General features: G+C 47.4%; 1 protein-coding gene across 5 annotated transcripts in view; it reads left to right on the top strand.

Moving 5' to 3' along the window:
• Positions 1-21,657, top strand: part of wake (ankyrin repeat and fibronectin type III domain containing protein wide awake) — a 520,343-nt gene that overhangs the window by 460,164 nt on the left and 38,522 nt on the right. Inside the window, exon 1 of one of the 5 annotated variants that reach the window (XM_089588281.1) lies at positions 1,507-3,700. The exons of the other annotated variants lie outside the window; for them this stretch is intronic. Within the exon in view, the coding sequence (XP_089444407.1) occupies positions 3,268-3,700 (433 nt within the window). The 5' untranslated portion in view covers positions 1,507-3,267. Of the gene's footprint in view, positions 1-1,506; positions 3,701-21,657 lie in introns of those variants that run through there. 5 annotated transcript variants of the gene reach the window in all.

Below are 21,657 nucleotides of genomic sequence, written 5' to 3'. Positions count from 1 at the left end.
TTGGGCGGATTTCTTCGGTTGATGCTCCGGATATACTCATACTCGTGGCTTCCAGTGAGTTGCTTGACAAGCCTGTAAAGCCTGTAGATTGCTTGGCAAGCCTGTGAATCTCGTGACTAGAACTCATTTCACACCCTTAACCCAAAGAAATTCTGCTTGGCGCCTCAAAGGTAGCAATGGAAATGAAACTGATTTCTTCTTGGCGATTACATCGCTAGTGCTTATGGCATCACTATTCTATAAAAGCCTCATGGATTGATCAAAATTCGGTCGCTTGTCACTGTTTGGGTACACGTGTATTACAGCATGCCACCTGACGACGGCCATGGGACGTTAGTACTCTTCTTATAGCAGACAACGCTGTCCGAATGCCGCGGGTGGAGTTTGGTGAACAGTGAGCAATCGGCATTCTGGACAGATAGTCCACAAAATCTCCGTCGTAGAACGGCCAATGAGTGGGAAGACGCTGTTTTAGTGACGATCACGATATAACTGATCAAACTCTCACGAGTCGTCGCGCTTTTCGATTGTGTTTCGTGTGCTTTGCGCGCTGCTTGCGTTTTCGTTTTTCTTCGCTCCGGGCCTTTGATTTTTTTTTTCTGTGCTCCGTTTTCGTTGCGAGCGTCGTTGCACAGGAGTCGTATTTTCCCTCTCTACATCATTTCCCCTTCCCTTTCCTTTCCTGAGCAAACACACGTTGTGCCTCTTCTCGTGTAATTTGGCCGCTCTTTCCCTTCCATTTTCTTGTGTCCATCTTCTTGTCAGCAGTCCGTGTTAATAATAATAATAATAATAATAATAATAATAATAATAATAATAATAATAATAATAATAATAATAGAGGCGGCAAGGCGTGCAGTGGCCTTGCTTTGAGTCGGCACTCGAACACTTGCGTCCCGAAGCCGTGACAGTGTGACGTCTAGTGAAGAGCCGGACATACCGCCGTTCAGCGTTCCTTTCAGTGGCGACGAATCCTAATCTTCAGTACAAAATGCCGCGGCCCGGTGCCATTTATTTTAGCGCCCTCTTTGGGCGTTGTTAAACACAGATAAGCGGAGCCCAGGTCACGGCAGGGTAGGGCGAAAAGTGTGAGCGTGACGAAAGTCTCCTTCTCACCACCGCTATCACCGTCTCGCTCTAGCAAGTGGTGAGTGGGGGGCGCGGTCGGGAGCTCTGGCGGCGAGACGAGTCCACGAAGGCGTCATCGCACCCCCGTCGCCGCTGCGCCAGCAGTGCGAGTGAGGAGCGCACGCTTGTTTGCTGCCTTTTGCGCTCCTCCGCCACTGCTCTCCCCTGCACTCTTTCTAACCTCCTCACTCTCTCTCTTTCACTCCGCTCTTCGCAACGTGCGTCGTTTGAGAAACGCGAAAGAGCGGGAAACCGCCGCGAACTCAAGGGAGGGGAAGGAAGAGAGAGAGAAAAAAAGAAGGGAATGAAAGAAAAATAAAGAAAAGGAAAGAGAGATAGAGACAAGTCCTTTTTCCCCCTCTCGAAGGACAAGGTTGCTCGCCGCCGACACAGCAACCCCGCTTGCCGCCCCTCTCACTTGCAGACCGGCTGGCTCAAATCGAGCCCGAACGCGGCTTCGCGCGAACGTGTTCCTTCTGGCAGCGGTGCGAGCGGCCAAGTGCTCTCGCGCTACGTCCCGAATCGTCAAAAGCGCGCGAGCTCTGGGAGTAGGGACGATCATCACTTCGAGCGTCGCGCCCTTCAATCTTGTGTGTCTGTGTGTGTGTGAACGCGCTGGCGCGTTCCGTTACAACTGTAGCCGGCCCTTGCATCAACAGTGTCGACGGTGTCGGCCTGACCTCTGCGTCCAGTGCCTACTGTGTTAGCGCGTGCGTGTATGTATGCCTACGAGCGTGGTTGCACTGCACCTGTTGCTCCGTCCAGCTGTTTTCTGTGCGTGCTAGCAGCAGCGACCGGAGCGTGTGCTCGATGACTTCTGAAGAAAAGAAGGTCACCGACTGATGACATGATCGATCCGGCGCCAGAGGTCCGCGGACTGCAGAAGAGACGTGTGTCTTCGTCGGTGTCCGCCTTGCTCTCGTCGTCGAAGCCGTCGTTTCGGACAGACCTGTGAGGACCAGTGTGAGAAATCACTGGATTTCGCCTTCCGCGCGGTTTAACGGCTTCTGCGGCTGCTTATGGAACTCTGGGAACTCCCTGTCCTTGCCTAGCTGGTTCCTTATAGCTGGTTCCGCTTGCACCAAACGTTAAGCAGCGTTACCGCAGCCTATTGCGTGAGCCTTCACGTATCGGGTTGTGCCTCTGAAAATGATTTAAATGGAGGGAAAGCAACCGTTTACCGCTAGTCGCGGTTCGAAGAGTTCATATTCCTGGAACGGAGTGGACTGTGACGTCCGGAAGTCTCCAAGTCACCAACAATCAGAAGACACCGATTCTGAGGACAGTCCGCTCAGGCAGGGCTATTCGTTCATGCTCATTTGCTAGCATCGGTGGCAACTGATGAGTAGTTTTGAACATTCTTTCATGTGGCCCTCGACGCTGCTTTTGATTTTAGAGTGACTGCAAGACACATGCGTTCACTTTGATTGTCGTCTCTGTTCTCTCTCATCTGCACGGCACGATTGTAAAACAGCCGACGCAAACGATCACGCAACCTCGGAGTGTTTTGACCATTCTTTGGTCGGTATTTATTTTATCCCTCAGTTATTTTTTGCTTCCTCACCAAAGACCCCCGTGCTTGTATCTTGTGCCTTGACGGCTGTTCATTGAAGTGGCCGCCTGTTTAGTGAAGGCGTTTCTCAGTTAAGAAGAACCAGCAGCGTTTCACTACTACTTGAATAAATCCCGCAAGTTTGAAAGGGTGGTGCTCTTTTCCAAATATCCAAGTTCAGTATCCAAACAAGCTACCAAAGTGCCTCTAGTGATCTCAGCTCAAACTTCTACTGCTATTCAGCCGAAGACTTCATCTTTTCACCCGGTTCAGAAGTGCCACCAAACGACGTCCCGATTACGAGGAAACTACGTCGTGGAAAAGCTCTAACTTGTTTCTCAAAGCCTTTCTTGGTGCAACGTTCGCAATGGTCGAGTAGCTTTCGGCCTTGTTCGCTTTAGCCCTCAGGACATTGATTTTTTTTTCCTTTCCGCCGAGTCCTCAACGGGAGAGCAATATTTGTGAACCGTCACTTGAAAGAACAGCAGTTCTTCAAGTCTTAGAATTCATCCAGGAGCCCTGAAATCAGAAGAAACTGTCCCGGGACACGAAACTTTCAAGTGGTTCTCGCACATCGTGCAATCAAGATGATGGACAAAGCGTTCAGACGGCGTAAGTCTGGCCCGCCATGCGTCTCGTACCCTCTGTGGCCAGCAATAGGCAAGGGTCCAGTTCGGATCATCGTCGACGCCCCAACGCAGGCTTCCAGGAGAGCTTCTCGATGGGCGAGGCGGGGTTCCGAGGCTTCGGTCGTCGTTCTCAGCAAGGTAGTGCGACGGGGCAAGGCGTTCTGCCGAAGCCTCACACCCGAGCCACGTCTTTCGGGGAGCGAAAGCCCCGAACCCGAACCCTGGAACGGCCTCGGATTCAGCTACGGGTCGGGACAGCCGCATCAGCGCGCCAAGTCGCTGTCGCCCGATAAGCGTGTGTCCCGTGTCAACGGCGTCGTTAACGGCGCTGGCAACCGCTCGACGGGGTCGACGGACGATGAGCTGGATGAACGGTCTCTCTCCCCTTTCCGTGAGTTTTTCCCTCCATTTCGGGCTCACTTGCGTTTGGGGGGTCAAAGCAAGGTCACTGGGCCGTTCCTGCTATGACGTAGATAGCGTCGAAGATTGTGCCCGTAGCACTGACTTTTAAGACGAAAGCCTTTAATGCCTCATCGTTGTCGACAGAAGGTTGACAGCAGAGATGTCACGGTTTTTCTAGTCAGGCCAGAGAAAGATTTTTGTGCGCGATGGGATTCGAACCATCATCCTTACGTTCCGCAGCCGAGCGTGCTAATGGCTACGCTACTTCCTCCCAACGCATAGGCAATTCTCCTTGTCTAGGACGCTGGAGAGTGTTTGCAGAAAGGCGTCGAATCAGACGGATGCCTCCCAAACGCCATCCACGTGTCTCCAGCATTTAAGATTCACAAGCAATTGTGTACTTAATTAACATCTTAACCACACATCAGTGACACAAGCAGCAACACTGTGCTGCACTTTAGGTCAACAAAGTGCCCCCCCCCCCCCCCCCCCCCCCCCCACGCTCCTCCTGAATTTTTTCAGTTTCATTTTGGGCTAGAAAGCACGGCTGTTTTTGCAAACTGTGAGAACAAGGAAAGTGAAATAGCTTGTTTGTTCCACACATACACACAAAAATTAAATTGTTTGATAAACGAAACTAGTAGTTTTGTAGTACCAACTGGTGCAAACAGAAAAAAAGACCAAATGGGCGTCAAAGCAGCGGTGAAACAACGCTCATGAAAGATCACGCGCTTGAAGCAAAAAAAAAAAAAAACGAAAATGAGAAACGAAGGAAAAGTTATAAGACAATGATATCATGGTATGTTTAAACCTCTCCATGGACAGGGCCATTATAAAGGGCGCTATCGATGTCGCTAAACGCCGCCTTCCATGTCACTGCGTGCCGTGTCCCGTGTTAATGTATGCAGATTTCGATCTCGTCTTCGAGAGCAGGGCGGGTCCTCGTACATTGCACGGAGCGACACAGTGGCGCCGGCTCGCCCTCTATCTGCTCAAGAATCGGCTTTTTTTTTTACATATTTCGCCGCTTCCCGAGTTCCCGTTGAGTAACTTGGTCACGAACGAGGCGGCGTCGGTGAGCATCAGTATTGTGCTCTTACAATGTACTATACTCTGCACTCCCAGCACAGAGTACGTGGAGACACCTTTAGTGAGGATCCACGTCAGCCAGAAGGCTTCTACTCCCTCGATGATGCACTGTCAAAAAAACCAGATGTTTGGGACTGTCCGTTACCTGGAATTATCCATACTTTCTGAAAACTGTCATTCGGCGGTGCTTAGTCGATAGGCTTTCGGGTGAATTATTTGTCTGGGTTGAACTTCTTGGGAACCTGTTCGACACTGCTCGGACGTGTAAATTTGTCACTGCAATTACACGCACACTAAATTCAAGCAGTCGCGGTAGTTTTTGGATTCGTTTGTTTCACACTGATACTGGAACTGATCTGCCTGTGACACACTCAGCAGGTGATTGGTGCAGCAATATGCTTACACATAGATATATGCGGTAAATATATATGTGAGTATATGCGTATATTGATAGGCATATACGAATACGTTTCCTCACAAGCGTCATAAGAAGGATAACTTGTAATACACCACTGTCGGCTTCGCGCACTTTGCAGTTGTTCGGCGCCGAACTCGAATACCGTCTCCATAAAGCTGCTGGTAGAGTTTAGCGGCCTTTAGAGCCATTCCACGTGTACTTTACGGCTCCGTCACCGGTAATATTCTATATACTGTAAAGTCTGCCGTAAATGGTAGCACTTCGCGTATGCGTTCTGTATAACCTTAGCCAAAAGGTGAAGAAACAGCCTCTTCTCTGGAGCTTATAAATGTGGGACCGAATCTGGCGCGGTTTTTTTTCCCTACTGAATGTCGCATTCTTCGGCGAATTTATCCTTCGGTAGCAACGCATCAACCTTCAGGCTTCACGAAGCAAAGCCTGCAGTATGACTGTACGATGCAACTTCACAGTTATGCATTGATTCTGCAGCTTGCCATTCTGAATCTCTCGCGGTGGTTTATCGGCTGTGCACGACGTTCAGCTCCTGGGCACGACACTGTACAAGTGGCAAAAGCGATGTACGGAATGTTGCGCAATCGCGTCGTTCGTTCTCGCCGTGGCATTCCCAAGGACGTGGGTTCGATTCCCGCCTCTACTGTCGCATTTCGATGGAGGCCAAATGCAGGAACGCCGCTGTACGTAGATTCTCGCGCGCAATTAATGTTCTCAAACTGTGAAGTCATTCAATGAATCGATCAATCAATGAATCAATCAGTCAGTCAGTCAGTCAGTCAGGGAATCACTTAGTCAGCCAGGGAATCAGTCAGCCAATAGATCAATCAGATGAACCAATGAACTGAACCAAATAATCAGCCAGTAAATAAACCATTTAGAGCCGCCGCGGTGGCTCAGTGGTTATGGTGCTCGGCTGCTGACCCGAAAGACGCGGGTTCGATCCCGGCCGCGGCGGCTAGAATTTCGATGGAGGCGAAATTCTAGAGGCCCGTGTACTGTGCGATGTCAGTGCACGTTAAAGAGCCCCAGGTGGTCAAAATTTCCGGAGCCCTTCACTACGGCATCTCTCATAGCCTTAGTCGCTTTGGGAGGTTAAACCCCCCTGAACCCTAAAAGAAACCAAACCGAATGAACACGCACAGGTGGCTGCGAAAATGAAGCGAGGCAAATGAGACAGACACGCTATAGAAACGAGACATCCAACATCCCGCCACAGTTTTCTGCTCCACATTTTTTTATCCGGGCGTTATCCGTCGACACGGGGGTGGTTTTTCCCCCAGCCTTCCAATCTTCAGCGTATAATCTCCCATCTATATCTTCCTCGTTAGTCGTGTACGCGACCGGCGAGATAATCAAGCACGCGGTGGCCGCATGCTCTATCCTCCTCATCCTCGGAGGTATGCAGCGTGTTCCGGGATTCCTTGCCGAGGGCAGCGATTGTGAAGGAATCGATGACGCCCGCGGTTAAGCGCCGCAGGCTCTGCTGCCTTCGTCATTCTCAGCCTTCCTCTTAGCATTCTCAGTGCGTTCCTCCCGCGCAGGTTGCGCGGACGGAGTGGCCCCGTGTTGCCAGTGCCGCAACGAGGAAGCCGGCCCGGTGAAAACGAACAGAAAAAGAAAAAAATGAAAAGAAGTAACGATTATACCCTGGAATGAAAAGAAGACTACGCGAGAAAGGGTGGGAACCAAAAAAAAAGAGATAGAAAGAGAATGCTCTGTGGAATGTGCCGTTATATTCGTATGCAGTGCCCCGGCAGCATGCCTGCTGCTTTTACGTCTTTTTTTTTTTGCTTTTCATTATTTTTCTTTCTATTCTGGGATTCGAACTTTCGCATTGGTGACACTGCTCCCACGCAGCGTCCTCCGCTTAGTATTCAAGCTCCATTTATAGGTCGCGCCTGGGGGGAACGTTATAATAGTGGCCGGCGCCCGACTGTCGGTCGCCAGCGCCTGGTTTAAGAGTGAGCGAGAGAAGGTTTTTGGGGAGACAGAAAAAGAAGAATTTCGCGCGGCCAATCGCGAATTCACGACGCGGTACGCTACGGAGCACTACAGAGATGCGCTCTGTAAGAGAACAAGCTGCGGGGTCCTTCTTGCATAGCTGCGGCGTAGTGGAATTAAGGCTATGCGCGGCTCGAACCATCGTCTGTCGAAAGCGCTGCCGCACTCGGGGTGAGGGAGCGTGATCGGGTTTCGAACGAACAACCTTCGTTTGCGAGAGCTGAAGTCGAGGAGGCGAAGCCGAATGTACTGCTGCATTGTCGGTGGCACATCGCGTGCCGGTTCGCATTCGAATAGGCGATTATATAGGTTGGGGGTGGCGGGGCACTTCGCTTAACTTTTGCGCGAGAGGATGTGGTTAGGTATATAGGCGGCCGTGAGACCTTGTCGAGACGGAAGTCGCTCTAGCTCGGTGGCATATTTAAGCCGCTCTTATCAGCAGACCAATCTTTCCGATTGCCATCGTTCAGGCTTCCCTCTTTGAAATGTACTCTGTTTATTATACGTAAAAGAAGGCGGGGGGGGGGGGGGGGGGGGGGGGGGGGGGGGGGGGGGTGAGCAGGGAAGATAGGACAGGTACTTCTCTGCAACTAGTGAAACTGTGCCCGCTTATACCTGTTTGCTTAGGAAATGGAAGCAAATGTGCTACATTCTGTGGCCTAACGTTCAGTTCACGCATTCTAATATTAGAAGCCAGTTGAATCAGCTTTGTTCTCATGGGACGTGTACGAGTTCCTGTACCCGTAAATCACAGCCTAACGTAACGGATTAACGCTCCGCTTAATGAAAGGTTTATTGAGGGCCAAACTGGCGTTTCTGTATTTACGTTAGACAGACAGACCTTTCCCTGCAAGGAACGCAGACGGTTGTCGTTGTTTTCTTTTTTATGCGACACTAGCTTCTTCGTGCCTAAAAAGCGGCACATAGTATTCTAAACCTTCGCCCACCTAAGGCCGATCTGGCATGCGGGACTGTACACAGAATCATCTATGATTCAGAAAAGGATCAACATGCCGCAGACAGTAGACATGCTGGTATATACAAATTGTACATAGTACCATTATGCCTATATACTTCCTGACAGGCTGCACACTATTAGCATGCCTGCAGACTTGGTGGTATACGACTGTTCTGCTAATATTCCTGTAGACTTCATACGAGCGTACATAGCATTAGCTTGCGTACGGACTTTCTGATTACAGGTGTCACACCAACATGCCTGTACATGCACCGACATGCGTAACGTTAGCATGCCTACAGGCTTGCTGGTATGCCTACAAGTGTATTAGCGGCATCAAAAATTAACTATTGTGCTGCCTCGCAATCGAGCCGCCTGGTAATATTACCAGCTGATGGAGCATGCTCTTTCCCACACACTTTCGGCCGATTGGCTTACGTCACTGTGTCGAAGTAATTTTCCCCCTGCACACTCGCTTCCCGCGGAATTTTGTGGCCCACAGTACACTGTGTCGATATCTCTGTGCTGTGATGAATACGCTTGAAGCGGCATTAGTTAACGCCTGCATAACTTGCCGACCGATTGGCACGCACGTTCGTCGGTATTCTGTACGGCGGAAAAAGATAGATGGGGCTGGAGAAAAGGGTTAGATTTCTGCGCAAGGCGTTCTTGCGCTGCTCGACGAAAAATGACCGTCTACGTGAACGTCGTTGCTGAGCGCGTTCCACTCCTTGCTATAAATCCACCGTTACTGCGTAAACGAAAGCTGCCATCGGTCGTCGTTCTGGTGCGTGCTTTCATACTAAGCACGTGACGTAAGAGAAAGCTGGGTACCCCATGAGGAAAGTCGCTCGGTTTAGTTGCCTCACTGGGGTATAGGGGAAATAGTTAAGCATCGCGCTTACGAGTTGCACAGAACAGGAAACGCACATTGGCGCAATGGAACTGGATGTGGTTGTACGAAGTACCTTCGTACAGAAGTCCCTTGATCATTATAATGAATACGGAGTTTCTGGCACGCGTTGTGTTTGTTATTTGTTTGTTTATTTGTTCATTTATTAATTTATTTTGTTTGTGAAGTAGCGTAGAAAGGTCTGTCTCGTTGAACACTCCCTAGGTGCCCGTAACGATGGCTTAGTTACTAGCTTTGCTGTTTGGCTGCAGAACTCGGGTCGCGGGGTCGAATCCCTGCTCCGGCACCACAGTACTTCCACCGAAGGTTCACATAGGCACAAATCCAGGGAACTAGGAGAGGGAAGAGTAGATGGTCCTCTAACCTCATGGTAAAGCCTTTATTTATTTATTTATTTATTTATTTATTTATTTATTTATTTATTTATTTATTTATTTATTTATTTATTTATTTATTTATTTATTTATTTATTTATTTATTTATTTCAGTACCCTCAGGGCCCGAGGGCATTACAGAGGAAAGTGGGGTACAATAGACAAAATGACAAAAGAACAGCAGTTACAAGTAACACAAAATGAACAAAAATATGGCTCGCGCAAATCAGTAGGTTACAGCAAATACAATCAAACAAATTAACAGTCATTTAACACGAAATTATGAGCAAAGGATAAAAGTAAGCATACCACGCAAACAAAAAAAAACACGTGGAAATTGTTGAAAATGGCAGGAAAACACTGGTGCACACATTCTGTCATGCCCTTAAACAGCAGAAATTGTGAAGTGGAAAAAAACAAAAAAAAAACACCAGGTCTGTTTGAACTACAACATATGCTGAAAAGAATAAATGGCAGGGCGCAAGAATTACATGTACTATGTTACCATCAAGTTAGTTAAAGCCGATTTAAACACAGAATGGTCACTTATTTCGACGACCGATCGGGGAAGGTGATTCCATTGTGCCGATGTGCTGGGGATGAATGAGTTGTAAAAGTGGTTTGTTTGGCATGAAAGAATACCAACTTTATGACGATGATCGATCCGAGCTGAAACGTAGCAAGGTGGCGTTATAAATTTTCTCTTAAGGATGGGGTTATCATAGTAAATCTTATGGAATAGACAAAGGCGGGATATATTTCTACGTTGCGTCAGTAATGGGAGTGATAAGCTTGATTTCATGGCACTGAGGCTAGAGTTACGGTGATAATTCGAGAGAATGAAACGGGCCGCACGGTTCTGTATAATTCGAGTTGGTATATTAGTGTCTCTTGATAGGGGTCCCAGATAGATGCAGCATATTCTAGTTTACTACGAACCAACGACTTGTAGAGAAGCAGTTGATTAACATATGAACATATTTTTAAGACGCGTGGATGCTAAGTGCGTCACAAAAAGTGAGTTCTATAACCATGCGGAAATAGGATATAACCATGCAATGAGATTTTTTTTTTTTTTCTCGCCGAAAAAAAAAATGAAATTTAGACGTGACCTGTATTCTCTAGTGCCGTTTCGCGTGTTCTGGCAGACAACAAATAAGTTGTACCAGAACCAGTGGCTCGTGTGTGTGTCTATGAATATTGCACAGAAGTTAACTTCAAGGAGAATAGAATAGAAATAGAATCGACGGAGCGCGATTACTTTGTAGGCAACGTACAGAGTTCTCCCATAGCGTTATAAGCTGGAGCTTTGCGACGAGTTTGAAAACAACACACCCTGTATAAGTATTCACGTGTAACCGCGTCGTACACACACACACGCGAGCCATATAGCGTGTGACGAGAACAGCTCTCGTTCTTGCCTGTACACAAAGGAAACACGCGATGCGGAGAAACTTATCCGTGTTGCCAACGACGGCAAGGCCGTTCGGGAGCCTTGGGTTTAAATGGTTAGAGAGAGAAATAAGAAGAGAGATTCGAAGTAATTTCTTTTCCCACTAGCGGAGGGAAAACAAGATAAGAACGCGGGGCATTTATAGGCTCCGCGCGCGAGTGTTGAAAACAGCTTCTTTGGCGGTGGCACGTTGCCGGATTCTTACGGGGGGCTGGGGCTGTTTTTGACAGTACTCATAAATAACTGATGTGTAATACGATTACAGGTGGGAAAGCAGTGGGGGGGGGGGGGGGGGGAGGTATTAAGGGCGAAGGCTTACTGCAAAGCGTAGATGCCGGGCAAAATACACAGAGAAAAATTGCAAGATGGATCAGGGAACCGTATGGAATGCGACAGTCGGTGCCAGATGCGGCGTTAGTTTTTTATGTATATAAAAAAAAAGTTTTGATAATGCTTTAACGATGCGGACAAGATCCTTGTTGCGGCCGTGTTTTTCGAAAGCAGGATTAACGGATAGCTGTGATCCTTCTTGTTGGTGCCGTGTTTACTTAATTCCGTCGCATATATTTCGAAGGCGGCGAGGATCTTGACCGCATGGATAGTAGAGATGGCGATCCTGGCGCATGCGGCAAAGATTCTTCATGTCTGTTGGAATCAATCAGGCGCTCAAGTGCCCAAGAAAATCAGGTGGTCTAGAAAAAAATGTGGTCTATAAAGGATGGTCTATAAAAAAGGTGGTCTGTAAAAGGTAGTTTAAAAAAAAGGGGGACGCAGACTAGGAAGTGGCAGGTTCTCAAGTGGTGTCCCAAGGAAATGTAGAGGGCGGATTATGAAGTGCGTGATTGTGCGGCATTCCCTGGCCATTTTCTCGTTGTATTTACACCTCTTCTAAATGTGAAAATTCTGTAGGTTTACTTGTCTAGGAAGACTCTTCGTTTATGTAGTCCTGTAGCGCTACTGATCGTTGTATTTCTTTGGAAGCAGTACGTCGGTATACTGCTGGGGAAAAATTCGAGCCGTCTTACCCTATCGAAGTGCGCGCAATGTTCGAATGAACCACTTTCTTCCGAAGTGTGTATCGACCACGAGAAAGGCCTGCAATGTCAATTACGTTTAGCTTCATATGTAATTTCAGTTATAATTTCATGTCTGAATCAGGTGTCTCTTGAAGCTGAATATATAATAGGGTCTTCTATAAAATTATCAAATTCTGGGGCTTTCTTTTTTGCTGCTGCGGGTAGGGGCTAAGAAGTTCGTGTTCAAGACGTTAGTTTTTTTAAACAGTCCATTATCTGCCCATAGCCTTCTGTCTATAAAGTATATAGACTCTCCATAGAAAAATCCTAGAAAAATCCTATAGGCTATTCAAATGCTATAGACAGTCTATAGGCAATCTATAGATTTAGGGCCATACACTTTTAGTAGACTTTTGTCTATAGACTATGTATAGACAAAAAGAAATATTATAGGAAAGCAATAGAGCCTATAAGAAGTCTATGGACTGTCTATAGACCATTCTTATGAGGTGCCGGCGGTCACTGTAACTGAGGGGAGGGGGGAGGGGGGGTCGTATTTCCACAATACGCTTCCTGAACCTTCTCCATGGGGTGAAATTAGTGACTAAAGTGGTTTTCCCACAGAAAATTGCTTGCCCCCCTCCCCCTGAACCTCCGGACTTCCCCTTTTAATTCGCCCCTGTTAGCGCATAACGGACAAACATCTGCAGGCATGGTGGGATGCCCCATTTGTACGGGAAGGCAGTGAAAAATCACAGGGTTAAATTCCCCACAACGCAAACGCAGAGTAGTGTGCGAGGCTAAACTTCGTTCGCGCAGGAACGCCTTGAAGCCCGCGTTACACGTGATTGTATTTCACATATGCGAGGCGTGTGCCAGCGAAGGTGTTGGGACTTCGTACATGTTCAGCATTGAAACCTTACGTCAAGGCGCCAATACTCCGGAGTAGTCTCTCCGACTGTAAACACTGTAGGAATGTGATTGAGAGGCCGATCATCCTGTTTTCCGTGTTAAACCCCCCAAGAAAAAAAAAAAGCTATAACACGCAAAGCGCATTCCTTGCACTAAACGCGCTTTGTTGACTGTATCCAACGTATTGCACTCAAGGCGCCTTAGTGGCATGAGAAGCACTTCGAGAGCGAACGTATGTGATTCTGTGGGTGTTCCCACGCGTCGTTCACATTATCCGGCGAGAAAGCGTTCACGCAATCCGATCGTCGCTTATAGTGCGCAGACTTTTTTTGCCGGTTTGCGTGTCTTGTCTGCGGACGAAATAAATTGCCGGATGGCGGCGCCGTTGTGTCGCGACGTGTCCAGCCTATGTATATACACACACATTCATCCACGTGGTACAAAACGGGAAGCCAGGGATTAGCGCGCAGCTAAATGTTTCTGGGGGGAGTTTTACTTTTTTTATATTTTTTTATTTTTCCCACGCCTTTTGAAACATGAGAGAGGAAACCGCGTCAAGAATGCGGCATCGCTAGAGTAGAAAGCTCGAGACGGAATGATAACCGCCCCATACTGCGCTTTCCGGTGTTTGAGCCGATTTTTTTCTTCTTCTGATTGCCTCCACCGAAAGCAACGGAGTTGGATTGACGCAATCGAGCAATCAATTAACGGTCGCATTCCACCGGATTGCAGTACGGGACTGTGGCGCCTTTTACGAAAGCTCTTCTTGCTGCAAAAATAAAAAAGAAACAAACAAAAAGTGCGCAAAAATCTCGCGGGTATTGCCAACATTCCCCCTGCGGACCATTTACGCTGGAAGTCACGTGACTCGCGCGTCCGTCTCATAAATTCCTACTAGTGAGAAAAACATGTTTACGCAAAAAGTGCAGGTAACGCACGCTTGGGCACAACGCAGTATCTTTCTTTCCCTTTACCCACGTGCGTAAGATTTTTTCTAGACACCTGAGCTTCTCTTAATCCAGCGCAGCGCATTTGATTTGTGGAGACACGAGAGGCGTGTTTTATGCGTTACATTGCAACGGCAGACGTTTGGGCCAAGCATCTTACTAATTGCTCTAGCAATAGCGTCATGCCTCCGGAACGTAAGGCGCGTTAATGCGAAATGCGCGCTTTGCTCAGACGCCTGGATGCCACGCTGTTATTCAGGCGAATGCCTTTAATGGCTCATACTGTCGTCGATTAACAAAGCGTGTCACACGCGTTTAACTAGGGAACTAAAAAAGATAGAAGAAAAACAATGGTCGCTTCAGATAGAGGAGGAAAAAATGAACTTAGAAGCCAGGTTTCATGACTGTAGAGTTATAAGTTAATTAATTATAGGCAGAAATGGCGAAATTGCGTCGAAATAGTGCGGACGTCGATATAGTCACGGAAACGGTGCGACGTCACATCCACCGGAAGTCGTCACGGCATAGTGAAAATTGTCACAGAATGGTCGGAAAAACGCCGGATTTGTGTCAAATTAAATGAAAAAAAAATGCGTAATTAAGCGTAATTAACACTTAAGATCACCGAAAGATGTACAATTTGGGTATCGATATAGCCACGGGTACAGTGTGACGTCACACCCACCGGAAGTCGTCAGGGCATAGTGTACTCGGCTTTCGCCTCTCAGCACTTTAGTTGCCAAAGTGTCCTCGAAATTTTTTTTATGCGATGTTTTTGTACAGTTTTATACAACAAGAGCGATTGTTTCTTTACTAACTTTTTACTGTTCTGGGTTCCTAGGCGGCGCATCTATCTTTGTGTTAGCTGGTCGCTGAGGACAACTCTCTCCATGTTTCGTTGTGAGTAATAATTTTTCCCTTGCAAAAAGTTCTTGAATCTTATATAGATCGTTGATAGACTTTTGTGTATAAAGTATACAGACCTTCTATAGACGAATTTTATGGTATGGTCTGTGAACAACGCAAATCGTATAGACTGTCTATAGGTAATGCGTAGAGTTATGTCTGTACACTTTTAGCAGGCTTTCTTCTGTATAAAATCCATAGACTAAACGCAGACAAAAGGAAGTTATATACAGAGTGAATAAATACATTTTAGACATTTCAAGCCACTCAGAAAGAAAGCATGCAGACAGGCTGACCGGAGACGTACCCGAGCTACCGTAAGACGCAGAGGCATTCATCTCAAAAGCGAGCTCCTTCCATTCATTTGGTTGCCTGATTTGAGATTTTCCTTTGTGATGATTTTTAAACTCTCAGCACATTTTTACTGGGTACGCATTTGAGTACACCGAACCTCGTATACGAGAAGGAACGGATACTGTTCAGTTGGCGTCCACAAATCTGGAAGAAGCACCAGAGGAAGATATCACATTTCAAGCATGCCATCTATGCAGTCTCGTATGGGAACAGCAGTTCACAATTGGTAGCGAGGTGCTGGAAGTCGTAAAGGAATACGTGCACTTATGGCAGGGAGTGGCTGCTGATCCGGATCATGAGAGGGAAATAACTAGAAGAATAAGATTGGGGTGGAGCGCATGTGGCAGGCTCTCTCGGATCATGAATGACAGTTCACCAATATCCATCAAGAGAAAGTATACAACAGCTGTATCCTACCGGTACTCGCCTATGGGGCAGAAACGTGGAGGCTAACAAAGAGGGTTCAGCTTAAGTTAAGAACAACGCAGCGAGCTATGGAAAGAAAAATGATAGGTGTAACGTTAAGAGACCGGAAGAGGGCGGAGTGGGTGAGGGAACAAACGCTGGTTAATGACATCCTAGTCGAAATCAAGAGGAAGAAGTGGGCTTGGGCAAGGCATGTAATGCGAAGGCAAGATAACCGCTGGTCCTTAAGAGTAACTAAGTGGGTTCCGAGAGAAGGCAAACATAGCAGAGGGAGGTATAAAGTTAGGTGTGCGGACGAGATTAAGAAGCTTGCGGGAATACGGTGGCCACAACTGGCGAAAGACATGTAGGGTTAATTGGAGAGACATGGGAGAGGCCTTTGCCCTGCAGTGGGCGTAGTCAGGCTGATGATGATGATGACCTATGCAGATCTGAGCAAGAACAGAGCTTTGCTGATGAAAAAAAAAATACAGAAAACAGCAGCAGGCGAGAAATTCCGTGTGAGCTGACACCCTCAGCAATTATCGGGTCGCATCGGCGGCACGCGCCTTGACATTCAGCCTTGCGACTTTCTTTCGGTGCCGTCCAGCTTGTATCTTGCCCGCGGCCGGCCTTCTGAGCGAGCGCAGGCACTCACTGATAAATGACATGTGTACCTGCGCCCTCTTATCTGCGCACTCAGGGGGAGAGCCGTAGACGCTTATCTGATATCGTTGGAGTATGTATACACGCTTGGTACCAGGCTCCGCCAGCGTGCGTCCCGTTGCCGTTATCGCATACATCTCCACGCGTGGACCGATTCCCAATAAATAAACGCATGCGGGCACTCCTGCAGTGCCTTTTGGTTGAGGTGGCTTTATTTTTTTTACCTGTTTACGTGTGCATGCGGGTGGTGGCGTGATGTCCACGTTGTCGCGGTGAGCTGATCGGAGAAGAGCCGATCCGGGATTATAACGGTACCAGTTGTGTTCTAATTCTGTTAATTCTTCGTCTTTCTGAACTTCCTCGTCACTGGTTCGAACGACGCCATGCCGGAGAGAAGTGAGGGACTGACGTCTTTTGATTCATCCGAGAAGAGCAGCGAAACAAAAAAAAAAATAGTGAAGTATATCGGAGTGCACTCGCATTGTTATCTTGCGAGGACGTTTCTGCACTGTCCTGTCAAGTTCGTTTCTTTTTTTCGTTTGCTGTCTTTCTGCGCTTTAAAAAAACAATTCCAGCCATTTTTTCAGCCCGTACACACGCAGGTCTGCCTCTAATGGCCACAGGGTCTCCATGTTGGCGATGTGGTAAACCGCTCGAGCTCTAGACAGGGTAGTGACTGGCCGGTATACGTATTTGTTTGGTTTTGTGAGGTTTACCGTCCCAAAGCGGCTCAGGCTATAGGGGACGCCCGATTTATTTAGTCGAGCCGTCTGGGGAAGAGAAGTGCGGATTATAGCAGATTCGTTGTTTATATATTTGTTTCTTTATTCAGTTATGGAATATAATACAGAAATCCTTTTTATTCAATATCTGTTGCATTCCCGTCATCGCGGTTGACTTGGTGATCCGCGCGATATAATTGGGCATGGCAACGCTTGAGTGAATGGCGAAGCGCAAAAATGAATAGAATTTTATTACAATCGAGATAATATACGTGTCCGGATCGGATCCACCTCAGGTGCACTCGATCCTATTTACGAGTACGGCGCTTTGTGTGCAGGAAAACTTCCCGACGCTCAGACTGTGGGTGGGCCGTGCACTATTATGAACTGTAGTCTCAGGAAACGGATGGAAATGAAGAACTTTTCTTCTTTTTGTTGCTAGTGACATTGTTATTGTCAGGGCTTCCACTCAAACTACTCCGAAAAAAAAAGAAAGCATAGCAGAGGTTTTTGTCAAGCTTGGCTCCCGGCTTAATCACGCTAACTTTTTTTTGCGAAAAAGCAAGGTGAACACAATAGAATACAATGGCGAGTGCGCTGCTGCATGTCTGAGGACACACTCTGCATACTTTTTTTTACTGTATTCATAGTTCCGAGAAGTCAGGCGCAAAGCACAGCGCTCTGTACAAGTGCAGTCTCTCTAGTCCCACTTTTGTCATTACTAACATTTCCCTCAGCGCTATGGTGGGAGTGGTCGGTGATTACAAGACGCTAGCTCTCGGTTTGTGACGCACGTGTATACCAGGAAGGCAGTTCCCTGGCCGCTGCTACCGCGCGACCTTTTCTGCATTGTTGCCACCGCGCAGACTTTTTTTTTCCCTTCGTATTCTTCCTTTGTCTCATTCGTCCTTAGAGGCGTAGGCGACCGCGCTGCTTTCTGTTTGTTTCTTTTTTCTTCCCCGCCGTCCGAGAACGCGGCGTCCTTGCGCCGATTTTCGGAGCCGGAAGGCATATCGGCGCTTGCATGCATATGCGGCTGTGGGACTGGCTGAACTCGTTCGACTCTTTCCCCCTGCCATGTCGACGATTCGAGGTTGCATATGCGCCATGTGCGGGAGTTGGCGCTGTGAAAACGTCGAAGTTCAAAAGAAGAAAGCCTTTATTTGTACAAATACAGGCGAATCTCGTTATAACGAAGTGGTTTATAACGAAATAATGGATATAACGAAGAAATGAGGATTTCTCTTGGAGGTTTTCTCTTGGATCAACACGGGGTATAACGCAGCTCCGGCTATAACGAAGCAATAGACGGGCCCCTGCAATTTAGTTATAGCGAGATTCAACTCTAAATCTTAAAAGCTTTATTTAATGAAGCTTTATTTGAAATTTTCAGTCATTCGTTGACGCAAAGAATCTGTGTCCAGGATCTTTGTCCTACACCTTTAAAAATACTTTTTTTTTCTTGTATAAAGCGTCCGCACAGTTCGACTGCACTTTTTGTTTCTTCGTTTGATATTTGCACGTGTTTACCTTTATACACATAATTTATGCTGCTAACATTGCTTCCTTTGTGTGTTCCAGGAGTTTACTACGCCATTAATTTTATGCGTGGTATAAAAATATGCTAGATAAATCTGCTTTTGAGCGTCTTTGTAAGCTTTCCCGATATGCTATAACTGATTACCCAGGCAGGTAGTCATTTTTTTTTAGGAGGGGCCCAAGGTAACTTTTCTACATCGATGAGGGAGAGGAGAGCTTCATTATGGCCTTCCCCTCTCTCCCCCCACCCACACACAAACCACAACACGCTAGATAGACAGCCAACGCAACAGACAGCTTTTGAGAAAGTTAAGGTAGTAATTAAAACGCATTAAAAAACAAACTTCAGTTCCCAACACCCGCTCTTCACACGGCGTTAATCACAGCTGTTATCGAAACCAGCATTTTAGTGCTTCATTTTTATGAAACATGTGAGAAGCATCAAATCTGTTGCGCTTAAAATTCCATCTCGCAATTAGCTTTCTGTTTAACTAACAAGAAAAAGGATTAACAGTAGGCAACTTCTATGTCGCGGAGGGGAGTAGTGTTGGGGGGGGGGGGGGGGGGGTTGTTCATGAATGTGTGCGGAGCTTCACTGGAGAGTTAAGTTGTATCCGGCCATACTACTGACGCATACCACCACTACGACTGCAGAGACACGGTGTACATGCCATACACGCGACCACGAACCATGGACATAAAACATTCCCCTCGCCGGCCTTGCCCAAAGTAACGGCGACTGATGACCGACCTTCACTGCCTACGCCTGCAGAGACGACGAGACCATGCTACCCCTGGAAATTCCTTCAAGTGCTTGCCTAGGCTTCTTTTCGCAGTCAGCTGTCAATATAGTTGGAAGGGCTGGGTTCAGGCGCCTTGAACTTGAGCGTGTTCTTGCAGCCTCTTCAGACGCGTTAAGAATTCGACGTCGGTGATTGAGCAGGCCGACGCTTTCAGGGCTCTGCAATTCCTGCGCAGCCGGCTCCTGGGGGCTTCCTGTTCGTGGTCGCTGGGAGTAATCCTCACCAAGCGGTTCTCGGAAAAGAATCCGCTGGTGAACCGGATTCTAGGCGGCCTTCGGGCCCAGCTCTGCCTGGTATACACACTGTCCTCGATCCCGTGTGGTTACGTATACGTCCTATAGCGCGCTGCGGAATCCTTGGCTATATGGATGAGCACTGTGTTCGAGTGTACTTAGACTGTACATTATTTTGCCTTTTCTCTTTCTCTCTATCTCATGCTTTCTTTTTTCAGTGCTACAAAACTCAATCATTCGTACGTTCAGTATTTTTTTTCCCCTCTTGTCGGCGTTAAGAGGTACAACATAGTCGGCTGGCAAAACGACAGCCTGCAGCCCACGCGGACTTTCCTGACTATCCATAGCTTGTCACTTTGAATCTAATTAACAGCGAAAAGGCTGAATTACTCCTCATGGGTTCGACTCTCGCCGCTGCAGGGTTGTATTGCTTCAGTTATAACTCAATGCACTGTCTTTCGAATGATTGGTTTATTGGTTTATTGGGGTTTAACGTCTCAAAGCAACTCAGGCTATGAGGGACGCCGTAGTGAAGGGCTCCGGAAATTTCGGCCACCTGGGGTTTTTTAACGTGCTCTGACATCGCACAGCACACGGGCCTCTAGAACTTCGCCTTAATCGAAATTCAGCCGCCACGGCCGACATCGAACTCGCGTCTTTCGGGCCAGCAGCCGAGCGCCGTAACCACTGAGCCACCGCGGCGGGGTTGTCTTTCGAATGAGCGCCGCGTCTTATTAGTACAGTAGAAACCCGATGATGATGTGAATACGGTTGATACGAATTTCTGGATGATACGAATTTTCCAATTTCCTATGCCGGAGTGCATTGTATACAATATACAGAATTTCGGATGTTCCAATCGCTTTCCGCGCCACTAGGAATGATACGAATGCGCAAGCCAAACCCTACACTCTAGCAGTGAGAACTGCCCGCACGTCGGTGACGTCGCGATCGCCAGTCGCGTCTCGCACAGCGCCAGTGGTGAACAGCCGTTCCGTCAGCCGTAAATAAACCCCGTGGACAGTTAACACATTTGCCTGAATGCATTTGCCATGCTTCTGCACGCTGGTTTGGTTCGTTTTGGATGACACGAAATTTCGGATGGTACGAATTTTTTTTGTAGTCCGTGAGGTTCGGACCGTCGAGGTTCTACCTGCTCAGAATAATAGCAAGGGCATTACTGGTATAGCAGCAGCGGTACTGCAGAAGGACATTTTTCTGACGCAACCTATATGTAGCTAAGATATACCAGAATATAAGCTCGTTTGACGGGTAAATACAATCTTTGTCAAAAATATACAGCCCAAGTGGTTTGCTTCAAAGACGTGTAGCGGAGGTCTTTAGCACATATGGCAGTCCTAAGCCTGAGTCGGTTGAGGACTTAAACTCCTCCTTCCTTGTTAAGATTAGGGTCACTTATTATGCAGCAGGGTTCGGAAGCAGACTTCTTGGCCTGTATACTTTTCACAAAGACTGTACAGTCGGGGTCAAACTCTGTGGACCACGTGTTCCTCAAACGAAGCCGATAGCTCTATTAATAGCGGGCAGCTGGAGCCCACACTTTTGGAGATCAAAGAACAGAATTTTGTCCTTCACCTCCACAAGTGTGATCTCCAGCCGCCGCCTAATGGCAGAGCTATCGGCTTCGTTTGAGGAACACGTGGTCGAGGGACTTTTGAGCCCGACTGTACGTACCCTTCACCGGTCATTTTTATTGGACAGTTCGTGATCATCACGCGAGAGAAAACTCTCGCGTGATGATTATTTCCTTACAAAAAGTGTCTATAGATTTCGGTCTATAAAGTATATAGGGTGTCTATATACAAATCCTAGACAATAGTCTATAGGCAATACAAATACCATTGACAGTCTATATACAATCTATAGATTTATGGCCATACACTTTTAGTAGATTTTTGTCCATAGACAGTCTATAGACTAGGAATAGAAAAAGGAAATATCTACAGGAAGTCAATAGAGTCAATAAGAAGTCTATAGACTGTCTATAGACCATTTTTATAAGAGTTGAGAGAGAAAACTCACTTAATAATTACCTTCATACATAATAACTCATAAGTAATGACCTTGACTGTACGCGCTACACTGTACGCCCCAAGGAAAGTCATCAGCGCACTGAAGACGCCCGTGCCGAAGGACTCGGTTCGCCCAGAGCTGCTAATAATGCACAGCCTCGCCTGCCGCTTTTACGCCTCAATTTGGAC

Source organism: Amblyomma mixtum, chromosome 4 (assembly GCF_055824585.1).
Source record: "Amblyomma mixtum isolate Tamu chromosome 4, ASM5582458v1, whole genome shotgun sequence".
Taxonomy (NCBI): Eukaryota; Metazoa; Arthropoda; class Arachnida; order Ixodida; family Ixodidae; genus Amblyomma; species Amblyomma mixtum.
Note: the sequence above shows the minus strand (reverse complement) of the source record. Positions and strands in the feature narration are given on the sequence as shown.